Source organism: Macaca mulatta, chromosome 1 (genome assembly GCF_049350105.2).
Source record: "Macaca mulatta isolate MMU2019108-1 chromosome 1, T2T-MMU8v2.0, whole genome shotgun sequence".
NCBI classification, from domain to species: Eukaryota; Metazoa; Chordata; class Mammalia; order Primates; family Cercopithecidae; genus Macaca; species Macaca mulatta.
Genome location: NC_133406.1, coordinates 166,348,295 through 166,361,484, shown reverse-complemented (window position 1 = coordinate 166,361,484; position 13,190 = coordinate 166,348,295). Strand labels below are relative to the sequence as shown.

The following is a 13,190-nucleotide window of genomic DNA, read 5'->3' as shown; positions in this document are numbered from 1 at the left end:
GACGCACGGAGGGGGCGGGCCAGAAATAACCGGACCGCGCCGCACCCCAGGGCGCATGCGTGCTGTGCAGCGCGGTCTCAGGGAAGGTGGGGCTATGGCAGCTGCTAGGGACCCTCCGGAAGTATCGCTGCGAGAAGCCACCCAGCGAAAATTGCGGAGGTTTTCCGAGCTGAGAGGTACCAGAGAAGGCATCCGAGTTCTCCTGGGCAATGCAGAGGGAGGGTGCTTTTGCGTGCCAGGAAGTTTGTTGGACTGTCACTTCCCGTCTGCTTCTCATCTGCAGGCCTATGACGCCCCCCAGGAGTAGCTAGCTAATAATCCTTTTCAGTTTTTATTTATTCTTTTCACTGTCCCTGCTTGACATGCTTGTTGCTTATTCTTAGTAGTACAGATATTAAAATGAGGGCGGAGGAAGAAGAAGAAAGAAAAGCTGGTGAAGTTATTCATTGATTAGCTCATTAATAAAAGTTACTTTAAATAAATCTAAAAGATATTAAGCACAGTATTTTGACCTTTATGAGTAGATCCCAACCCCCTAATGTAAACTTCACTGTTTACATTACATTCATCTACTTCTGTAATGTAAACGTTTGTTGAGGGAGTAACAGAGCATGGAGGGATTATAGATTAAAAATTAAAAGGAAGAAATTTGTTATCAAAAAATTGGCTATGCCACTTAATCCCCGTACAACTGGCTAATAAAAGTGGTTACTGATGCAGTGACTGCTTAAAAAATACTGGGACTAATACTTGGATAACAGTAAAATATTCAGGACTATTAGATTCTAGCTGACAGGTTCTGTTTGTTAACTAATTAAAACGCTAAATCATTTTATTTACCAATAAAGAGATTCCAACTGTCTACTAAAAGTGCAGACTGTCTTTTAAAGATGTCATCAGAGAGTTGGGACTTTCTGTTATCCAGAATTTTATGTTCTAACAGCCTATGTAAGTTTGCATGGTTTATCTTAAAGTAATAGAAAATAAAGTACCCACATTTATAAACAGCAACATTGATGGAATGGATCTTTGAGTTGTCTTTTTTTTTTTTTTTTTTTTTTTTTTTGAGACGCAGTCTCGGTCTGTCCCCCAGGCTGGAGTGCAGTGGCTCTATCTCGGCTCACTGCAAGCTCCACCTCCCGAGTTCACGCCATTCTCCTGCCTCAGCCTCCCAAGTAGCTGGGACTACAGGCGCTCGCCACCACGCCCGACTAATTTTTTTATTTTTAGTAGAGACAGGGTTTCACCGTGTTAGCTGGGATGGTCTCCATCGCCTGACCTCGTGATCTGCCCGCCTCGGCCTCCCAAAGTGCTGGGATTACAGGCGTGAGCCACCGCTCCTGGCCTGGGTTGTGTCTGTCTCAGTCACCTAACACTAAGTGTCCCTGATACGTAAGAATTGATTTGCAACACTGGAGATTTGTTTGTCTCCTCTTCTTATTGAAGAATTGAGGCAATAGTCTTTGGCAAGTTAAAAGTCGCTCTCTTAATCAAGAAACATTGTATTGTTCAGCATTTATAATTAAATTGGATTGTAGACCATAAAAGGAGGGAGTGATCTAAAAGAGAGAAAACAAAGGAACTTGTGAACAGTCCTCATTGTAACTATTTTGAATCATACTAATGCACCACTGATTATTCCCTAACTCTCAAAAGCCAAAGATACATTTTGGAAGATGGTAATTGATGTTACCTTCTTTTTCTTCTTTCTAAGTAGGCAAACCTGTGGCAACTAGAAAATTCTAATAATTTTTGTTGTCATTTGCTTGCCTTTTCCAAATAGGCAAACTGGTAGCACCTGGAGAATTCTGGGACATAGTTGCAATAACAGCGGCTGATGAAAAACAGGAACTTGCTTACAACCACCAGCTGTCAGAAAAGCTGAAAAGAAAGGAGTTACCCCTTGGAGTTCAGTATCACGTTTTTGTAGATCCTGCTGGAGCCAAAATTGGTATGTGCTTTATGGTCAGATTTATAATGTAGGTCCTAAGCGGAATAATCATTGAAGAAAAGCTTTTCTGTGACTTACAGTGTATAAGCTGCGTATCTCTACCCACAGCTTTATAAACTTTAAAATTTGAACGTAAATTCACTTTTTTTAGATAGATAAAAGGAATAGCAACTGTTCTTACCCATTATGACTTACCTTGAAAAACTTCCAGAATGTTACTTAAAAGATAATTTTATCAGTTTTTATGAAATTTACACTACTCAGATAGGAATACTCCTTTGGACCTTATCAGTAGAGCTCTTAAGGTCCTCTCCACTCCAAAGTTCCTCCAGCAGTTTACATGAAGAAAGCAAAGTAGTAGGAAAAAATACTCTTGGCCTTTTGAGGACATAATGCAAAAGAACACTGTCACATGGCTTAAATATCATAATACACATATTTGAAAACCCTAGTTTAGGTCAACTTTGCCCTTTGACCTTCCATTGCAAATAGAAATAAATGCTGTTTTTCTGAAGGCTATTTTCTATGTGATACTTAAAGTTGAAGCCCCTTGATACCAGAGATAGGATATCTGTAAATGACATTAGCATTATTCTAATTAGCCAATGTTATTTTAATCCTTACAACTGTGAGGTCAGTACTCTTATTATTTCTTTTTTTTTTTTTTTTTTGAAATGGAGTCTTGCTCTGTTGCCCAGACTGGAGTGCAGTGGCGATCTTGGCTCACTGCAAGCTCCGCCTTCTGGGTTCATGCCAGTCTCCTGCCTCAGCCTCCCAAGTAGCTGGGACTACAGGCGCCTGCCACCACGACCGGCTAATTTTTTGTTTGTTTGTTTGTTTTAGTAGAGACGACGGGGTTTCACCATGTTAACCAGAATGGTCTCGATCCCCTAACCTCAACATCCACCCGCCTTGGCCTCCCAAAGTGCTGGGATTACAGGCATGATATTATTTCCGTAGATGAGAATCTGAGGTACTGAGAGTTAGATAACTGGCCCAAGATAACTAGTGTGGTAGTTATATTTAATTTTTTTTTTTGGAATTCAAGTTCTAAAAATCTTTTTTTCAAAAGGAACTCTAACTTGTGTTGTCCATTGTGTCATTTGGGAGAATTATTTAAATGGGCTTTGTGATTTGTAACTCTGTATGAATGCTTATGTTTATCAGTCTTCTAATGTTACAGATTGTGTAATTTATTTCTTCTTTCTTATAATTACTATTTTGGGGAAAATATTACCTCATCTTTTATTACTGAGGGTTGTTGTCTGGGTTTCATTGCTAATTTATTGATTGGTTATTTGCTATGTGACGTTTTTAATTTTGTTCTATTGCCAATACCTTTGGTGTCCATCTATTTAATTATAACTGAAAGGCAAATCCTCAAGGTTTTATAACACCTAAATTTACCATCATGACAAAGTTTTAGTAGGTTTCTATTAAATAAATTGTGCTTTTTTAACTTTGTTTTTAAGGAAATGGAGGATCAACACTTTGTGCCCTTCAACGTTTGGAAAAGCTATATGGAGATAAATGGAATTCTTTTATCATCCTATTGATTCACTCTGGTAATGTTATACTTTACTAATTTACATTTTCTTTTTAGTCTTCCACCTTTAATACTTTAGAGACTTTTTTCTGTCTTGCAAACACTTTCCTTCTCTTCTAAAAAAAAATCTTTGAAGTTATTCTGCTTTGAAAACAAATATTTCATGATGTTCATTTTTTTTTTTAGGTTGTAAGTAGTATAGTGGTTTTCACAAATTTTACTCATAAAATTGTAGATCACATATATCGTCAACATTTTATGAATATTGTTTTCTTTTGGGTATGTATATAGAAAATTATTTTCCTAAGACAACTCATTCAAATATGAATAGTTCTCAGGAATGCTTTAGTGGGGATTTTTCTTTTACATTTAATTTACATTTTAAGTTCCAGGGTACATGTGCAGGTTTGTTGCATAGGTAAACGCGTACCATGGTTGTTTGCTGCACCTATCAACCCCATCACCTAGGTATTAAGCCAGTATGCATTAGCTATTTTACCTAATGCTCTTTCTCCCTTAATGGGGATTCTTGCTTTGAGGGAAGGCTGGTTTAACACGGTCATTACTAGACTTTTGCCAGTACTTTTTATCTTGCATTTTTGTGTGATTATTGGTAGCCAGAGGCCACAATGCTTAAAAATAAAAGGAAAATGTGACAGTATACGGAATGAACAAGTAAATATGTAAGAGAGAAATCACACACATAAAATAAGACATTTTAAAACAGAAAAGTAGGAAGGACATAGCCTCACAATAAAGAATAGCTTTTTAAATTGAATACATTTAGTTGTGCGAAAATTTTGGTTACATGAAAACCTTTGTTGTTTTTCTCTGTATGTTAAGGGATTAATGAAAACTGTCATGAACCGACACCAGTCCAGGGACAGGTATTTTAGAATTGTTTGTCTACATGGCTTCCAAAGCACTTTCTCATTCTTATGATTTACATACAAAACAATGATTCTTTGTAAAGATGATGTCAAAGTAAAGCATCCAAGTTCTGGTTTGAAGACTAAAAATGTGTAAAAAAAATCTAATTTACAATTTTATTTAATAAAATAATTATTATTATCAGTTTAGTAAAAATTTAGATACCAGGAAATGCATAGATTTTTTTTTTATTTTTGTTTTTTGGAAATAGATAATTCTTAGTACTAAACTTTACTATTGACTGGTCTTTGGAAAAAGAAAAAATAGAAAGTTATTAGCTGCCTTTTGTTGAACAATATACTGTGTGCTGCCAAGTGCTTTACATGTATTATTGATCTTCAGTAATAAATTAACCTTAGCTTACTATAACATTTTTACTTTATAAACTTCTTAATTTTTTTAACTTTTTGACTCTATTGTAATAACACTCAGCTTAAAACACAAACACTGTACAGCCGTACAAAAATATTTTCTTTATATCATTAGGGTTTATTCCGTTGTTTTTATTTTTACCTTTTAAACTTTTTGGTTAGAAATGATGACACAAAAATAGTGTAGGCTTAGGCCTACACTGGGTCAGGATCATCAGTATCACTGTCTTCTACCTCTGTAGTCCTACTAGAGTTCAGGAGCTGTCATCTCCTGTAACAATGCTGCCTTCTGAAATACCTGCTGAAGGACCTGCCAGAGGCCATTGTATTTTTAACCTTTTTTGGTATGTATCATATGAATTTATTCTAAAATAACAATGAAAAGTATAGTATAGTAAACACAAAAACCAGTAAAATAGTCATTTATTACCAAGTATTGTATACTGTACATAATTTTATGTTCTATAGTTTAGTAAACTGGCAGCACAGTAGGTTTGTTTATACCAGCATCACCACAGACACTTGAGTGGTGCATTATGCTAGGACTTTACAATGGCTCCAACATCACTAGGTAATAGGAATTTTTCAGCTCCATTATAATCTTGTGGGACAACCTATATATATGCTGTCCATCTTTGAGCGAAATGTTGTAAAGAAGCAAATGACTGTATTTTAGCATTAGTATATTAGTTTTCTATAATTTTATTTTCTGTGAAGTAGATTCTTAATTAGAAGTCTAAACATGGTTGAAATTTGTTGTTTAAAATGTAGATACAGTCTGGGCACAGTGACTCACGCCTGTAATCCCAGCACTTTGGGAGGCCGAGGCGGGTAGATCACCTGAGGTCAGGAGTTTGAGACCAGCCTGGCCAACATGGTGAAACTTCGTCTCTACTAAAAAGACAAAAATTAGCCAGGCATAGTGGCAGGCGCCTGTAATCCCAGCTACTTGGGAGGCTGAGACAGGAGAATCACTTGAACCTGGGACACAGAGGTTGTGGTGAGCCAAGATCGCGCCACTACTCTCCAGCCTGGGTGACAGAGTAAGACTTCATCTCAGAAAAAAAGAAAAAAAATGTAGATACAACATCATGTTTTGGGCCATGGTCCTTCTTGTTTGTTATACATGTAATTCAAAACATTTCACAGATTCTACAGTATACTTAAATTTTTTCCTGACCTATACTTTTTAAAATTGTGTTATATCACATGGCAACAAGAGAATTTCTCTTTGAATTTTTAATCTGGATTTCATTATTCTTTCCTGATTTACAGTAACACATGGTATATATTAAATATCTTTAAATATATTTTGATTTGTAACTTACAGGTTATTAAACCCTGGGTTTTGAAAATTTTATAAACAATACTACATTTTTAAATGTTATTTTGTTTTAATTTTATAGGTGGCTACAGTCAACGACTTCCAAATGCAAGTGCTCTGGGAAAAATTTTCACTGCTTTACCTCTTGGTAACCCCATTTATCAGATGCTAGAATTAAAACTAGCCATGTACATTGATTTCCCCTTACATATGAATCCTGGAATTTTGGTAACCTGTGCAGATGATATTGAACTTTATAGTATTGGAGAATTTGAGTTTATTAGGTTTGACAAACCTGGCTTTACCGCTTTAGCTCACCCTTCTACTTTGACAATAGGTACCACACATGGAGTATTTGTCTTAGATCCTTTTGATGATTTAAAACATAGAGACCTTGAATACAGATCTTGCCATCGTTTTCTTCATAAGCCCAGCATAGAAAAGATGTATCAATTTAATGCTGTGTGTAGACCTGGAATTTTTTGTCAACAGGACTTTGCTGGGGGTGACATCGCCGATCTTAAAGTAGACTCTGACTATGTCTACACAGATAGCCTATTTTATATGGATCATAAATCAGCAAAAATGTTACTTGCTTTTTATGAAAAAATAGGCACACTGGGCTGTGAAATAGATGCCTATGGTGACTTTTTACAGGCTTTAGGACCTGGAGCAACTGTGGAGTACACCAGAAACACATCAAATGTCGTTAAAGAAGGGTCAGAGTTGGTAGAAATGAGGCAGAGAATATTTCATCTTCTTAAAGGAACATCACTAAATGTTGTTGTTCTTAATAACTCCAAATTTTATCACATTGGAACAACCGAAGAATATTTGTTTTACTTTACCTCAGATAACAGTTTAAAGTCAGAGCTCGGCTTACAGTCCATAACTTTTAGTATCTTTCCAGATATACCAGAATGCTCTTGCAAAACATCCTGTATCATTCAAAGCATACTGGATTCAAGATGTTCTGTAGCACCTGGCTCAGTTGTGGAGTATTCTAGATTGGGGCCTGATGTTTCAGTTGGGGAAAACTGCATTATTAGTGGTTCTTATATCCTAACAAAAGCTGCCCTCCCTGCACATTCTTTTGTGTGTTCCTTAAGTTTAAAGATGAATAGATGCTTAAAGTATTCAACTATGGCATTTGGAGTGCAAGACAACTTGAAAAAGAGTGTGAAAACATTGTCAGATATAAAGTTACTTCAATTCTTTGGAGTCTGTTTCCTGTCATGCTTAGATGTTTGGAATCTTAAAGTTACAGAGGAACTGTTCTCTGGTAACAAGACGTGTCTGAGTTTGTGGACTGCACGCATTTTCCCAGTTTGTTCTTCTTTGAGTGATTCAGTTACAACATCCCTAAAGATGTTAAATGCTGTTAAGAACAAGTCAGCATTCAGCCTGAATAGCTATAAGTTGTTGTCCATTGAAGAAATGCTTATCTACAAAGATGTAGAAGATATGATAACTTACAGGGAACAAATTTTTCTAGAAATCAGTTTAAAAAGCAATTTAATTTAGAGACATTTTAAATATTGTACACTTTGCCTTTTTGAGTAACGTTCCCGAGATAGGTATTTTCTGTAGGCTGTTTCACTGAACTCAATTAATGAAAATTATGTTAATGTAATTCCTGTAGCATAATAATAATAGCACAAAAGTACATATAAATCATTTTTGAAGAAAAATATTTCAAGACTAAGTTGAGAAAATAGATATTTTTTGGATGTGTATCAGTATTTTAGTTTTTAATAATGATTGATTTGTGGAGCACTGTTTTTTCACATAGTTTTAAAGGTAATTTTCTAAGCATATCTTTAGAATTTTTCCATCTTTTTTGAGGCTTTTGATCCAGTGAAGTTCTAAGTATTCACTGGCACTTCTCTCCTCAACTGTAATTCTATTTTGAATAATAAAAATGGCATACTGTAGGATGTTCAGAGTAGTGTAGGAATACTGTAGAAATACTTTTTCAGAAACAAATCCATAGCTGACACATTCACTGAGTGCCCAGTATATTGTGATTATTTTAGTTGATAAATAACTAGATACAAAGACCTCTGAAATTGATGATAAAATTCATATCTCATTAATTTTATCAAAATGAAACTAAAAGTACATATGTATTATACACTTGAACATGTGTTTGTGTATCTTTAAATTTTTCCTTTATGTTCCATTCCATAGGAAAACACATACATATGCGCACAAAACTCAGTTATCTGTGGGGAAAGTGGTAGTAATAATTGAAATTCATCAATAATCATATAATTTCACTATAGACTTTACTTGTATTATCTCCTGTCAGTCCTTCTAACAAAACTGAAATTACCGAATGAACTGAATTTACTTTTCATCTTATTTTTTATCCACACACTGGTGATGCTGAGAAACAATAATTGGTCCAAATGCAGACATCAAGAAGCAGGCAGGAAAATGGAAAAACTTAGATAATACACAGATGATAAAGTTTCAAGAAAATAAAAATTGGCTGGAATCTCAAGTTATGTGTTTCTATATTGGTGTAAGCATATAAGTGAAAAGTCTTTGTACTACAGTGTAATAGAGAAAAGATTTGTCAGTGTGTGTTTTTTTTAATGAAATAACTAGTCTGTGCTACTTTATGTCAATGTAAAAATTGGTAAACTAGAAGTAAATTGTCCACAACCCTCAGTTATGATACTTGTGTTTGTGTTTTTTTTTTTTTTCCCCAAAGTTTTTCCCAAGGATAAGATACAAATACATGGTAGCTATTGTTTAAAAATGATTGATTTACTTGCAGATTTTTCAGAGGATGTTATATGTTTGTCATTCACTAAATGTTCAGAATTGTAGTTTTACCAAATCTGAAGTGCCATCAATTATAAGAATCACCATTATTTTATGTTCCATTAAGAAAAACACAATAAAACATGACACAATGCTTTGTTACTTGAAATTTTCATATTTATTGGGGATCTCTTTTAGTTGTTTTTAAATACAGATTTTTATTTAACCCTCTTGCATATACATATCAAATAACAAAAAAGTGAAATATTGAATGAATGTACATAGAAAATAACAAAAAAGTAAAATATTGAGATATCATCAAGAAATTTCTACAGCTTCACATTCAAACTCTTCAGCACTTTCAGAGCTATTGATATGCATACGTCCACCTAGTACCTTCTGTGCTTTCAGAGTTATTGGTAAGGCTGTATTTCCTGAGTGCTCTTACCACACTTATGTCTGGCTTTATTTTTTACCTAACTGCAGACCCACACTCCTGCAAGTTTTGATACCCTTCTGTTTGACAAAACTCAGTTTCACTTTTGCTTCAGTTTAATCACAGGTCCTTAGAAGATCGGACCTGTGATTGATTTGTCACAAATTGATGGTCATATTAACATGTTAATATTAAAATTATTGTTTGGTAAACCAGAAGTGACCATCTGAAGCCCTCAAATATGGTATTTGTGTGTTTATTTTTTCTTTTTCAAGATTCTTTTTAAAGAAAATATATGATAGCTGTTGTTTAACATTTATTTACTTACAGCATGTTCAGAGGATGTTATGTGTTTATTAAGTGCTCACTACTGTATTTTACCTAATCTGAATTTTAACCATAATCCTGCACAATGCATGGACTCCAGTTGCTTTGAAATGGTTCTGTTCAAAGGACTTATCAAGGTCTCTTGCTCTGAGATGTATTGCTTGGTGTATAGTAGCACACACATACCACCAATAGTGTACCTAATTCAACTGAAATGACAGTCATATACACAGATATGACCAAGTTCACATGTGAGCAAGTAACAACTCCATGACTATTGCTGCCTGACTAATAGCTATTATACTATCATTTGTAAGGCACATTCTGTTTTCTGGGATGTCGAAATGTGGAGAAAAAAAGATGAATTAGGAAATGATTCTAACCTAAATGTGTGTTTTAATAAAAGGATCTAGGCAAAAAAAAAAAAAAAAAAAAAAAAGTAAGTCACTCTTAAATTTAATCCCTGAATGTAGTGTACATGATGAGAGAGAAGTATATTTTTGATAAGAAGTGACTAAATTTTGTAACAATCTTAATTTTCAGGCTTTTCATTTAGTCTCCCAATAAAGAATCGTTTTTTTTCTGAATTTTATCAGCAATAGAAAAATAAGACCTAAATGGATAAGTTTGAAATTAAACATTTTATCTCATTTTATAAATTTTATTTTTATAAAATCATGGCACTTACATCATATACTCAGGTGTGTCAAATCCTGCTATTGTTTGTAACTATAATCCATAAACTTATTGATGGTTTATTAACTGTCAAGAAGGGCATGAGAAAAATTCAACATTTGGTAATAATCTTTTACCTTAGGCATTTATTCTCTAAGCAAAGCAGAAATAAAAGATATGTATCACTGTGTACTGATTGAAATAAAGCTTTAAAAATCCAAGTGATACTCTGAAATCGTCAAAAGTTTGATGGCATGAATCCAGGATTAATTCCCACAACCCCGGATGATCTAGACATCTTCCGTAGCTACGCAGTACTCCTAATGTTAAGATTACCAAATTCAGCAATAAAGCCAAAATCAAAACCGCCTGTTGTCACATATAGCTGTTAAGTAAACTACACAAAATCAGAGTTGCTGTTTACATACATCATGATGCCTTCTGGACTTGAGCACCTTGGAGGCTCAGGATTAAGGCACCTCAGTCTAGCCTAGCAGAATTACAATGGAGAGAAGCGAAAACTCATTAGTAGCTCAAAACCAGCTAAAGGATTTCAGATGCTCTTTTCCTTGTTCATCTAAATCAAGTCTTCATCTGTGTCAAGAACTAAATTGTTAAAGACCTTTTTAATTTGCTTAGTGCAAGAAAAATAATAGCAACCATATATCTAGTTAACTTGAGTCTTCTGTGCCTCTCAATTTTGTTTAGACAAAGCCTATTTCTATTGAGGTTGAGAAACACAATTCTAATACTTAATAAAATTATTAACATTCCTTGCATTTAACTTCGTCATATTTTCCTTCCTCCAATAATAGTGTGCCAAATTCTGTAACATAATCACATTCTTCATGCTCCCATTTATCTGTATATACAGAAACTTCTGCTTAGGTTTTTTTTATACATAATGAAAGTCTAGTCATACCAGTTTGGTTGAAGAATACTAGTTCTGTCCCTGGAAGAGCTGTCTACATGAGCCATAACAAACTGAACTTGCCACGTCATTCAAACTTGCCAATTTGGCTGTAGTTTAGTAGACGACAACTTTGGGTCAGGTTAATATTTGGGGAAATGGAATAATAAAAGCTGCTGATTTTCCTACTGTATTGATACTTGGAGGATTGGAGGTGTAGAGGGAAGATGCCGGTAAATGAGTGACTATTATCAACTACCTGCACATCAACTTGATTGTTGACACTTACGTCTAAAGATGTTCATCCCAAGAGTATTATTGTGCATGCAAGTAACTGATTGATACTAACAGAGTTAACATTTTATTTTGGGCTGCTTGGATAATAGTCTATCTTTTTGAAGCCTCTGGCTGCAGGAATCTCTTAGCCATCGCACATATAAATTTCAACCATTCACACAGAGCAATTCATTTCTGATTGCTATAGACTAGTGCAATCCATCTGCTAGTGTCATTTCCTAGCTATCTGTGCCAGAATTATACTCCTTCAATTGTGCTTCAGTGCATTTCTGAAACAATCTAAACTAAAATGTCTATATTCTTTGGCCACTGGCTTATGATGTGTTACTGATATGCTTGTTGAATCTCCAGCCTCCTTAAATGCTTTTTAAAATCTTTGCTACAACCAACACATCGTAGCTAAGTAATCTGTACATGTGAATTATTTTTTTTTATTTCTTTTCTTACCAGTATCCACTCTTTTCTCTCTGCAGCACATTCAGATGGTTCAAGTGAGTTTTAATTTACCACTTCCTTGTAGGAGAGTGTCACATCGCCCAGAATAGAATTAAAGCATTTACATCTTGAGGCAAAAAAATCTTTTAAAATACAACTATGTTGAAATCAAGTAAGTGTTCATTTCATTTGCAGGTTTAGAAATGTTGCACTGCTTAATGAAGTTTACGTGAGTGGTTTTTTTCCTATTATTTTTAGCCTTGGGGTTTGAGAAAGTAAATTATGTCTGTCAATATGCTGTTCTTTAGAGAAGTTTCAAATATTTCTAGAACTAGAAAACTTGGACTACACAAAGAAATAATTACGAATAGATCAAGTGGCCCAAGTTCAGATTTTAAATGTACAGGCACACTGACAAGTCATAAATTAAAAATGCACTAATTATATATCACTGGGATCAATCTTTAATGAAATTGAATAAGAAAGATCATCACTCATTATGACTGGTTAAAGTTGATAGAGCTTCTAATTAAGCATTATCCAGTCGAATAAAGAGCTGTCTGTGGAAGCTAGCCTATGAGGAAGGAAGGAGAACGTTTTAGAGTAATTCTTTTTTACTTGTTGCAACAGGTGATTCTTCAATACAAAATAAATATTTACCATGAGTTCAGTGAGAAGAAGCAATTTACAAAATTAGCCATGTTTCTTTTGTCTTCAATTATGTATCTCTAGACTACAAACATGCTGCAATTTTCCATAACATAAAAATAAATAAGCAAAAACAAAAACAATACTTCTCTTAGCCATATTATTTCATCAGGATGTAGTAAGCCTAGTTTCATCTACAATGAAACCTAAGTTGTACTAGCCGTCATAATATACCCAACACTGAATTCTAGATTCAGATATGTACCTCCCTGCTTCGTATCCCTCCCTTACTGGAAAAAAATACATAGGCATCTCTATTTGGAGAGCTCTAATCTTCTCTCTATCAAGTAAGATAATCTTTTTCATCTAGGTAAATGACACAGCCATTCACCAAATTGCTCAAGGCAAAAACCTGGAAATTTTCCATGACTCTTCAGGTACTTCCCCTCATCCTTTTCATCCTGTTTTCAACAAGTGAAACATATGAAATGAAAAACACATGAATATGAAAAACACAACCAAAACCCATCCACCTCTCTCAACTTGTTGAGCTACCGTTTTCTAGACG

General features: G+C 34.6%; 1 protein-coding gene across 1 annotated transcript; it reads left to right on the top strand.

The window, feature by feature from the left end:
* Positions 1-27: 27 nt before the first annotated feature.
* FPGT (fucose-1-phosphate guanylyltransferase) lies at positions 28-10,312 on the top strand. The gene is given in 4 exon segments (NM_001204799.2): positions 28-176; positions 1,784-1,951; positions 3,424-3,516; positions 6,205-10,312. Coding segments are annotated over 4 exon segments (1,824 nt in total). The 5' UTR covers positions 28-55; the 3' UTR covers positions 7,647-10,312.
* Positions 10,313-13,190: the final 2,878 nt, after the last annotated feature.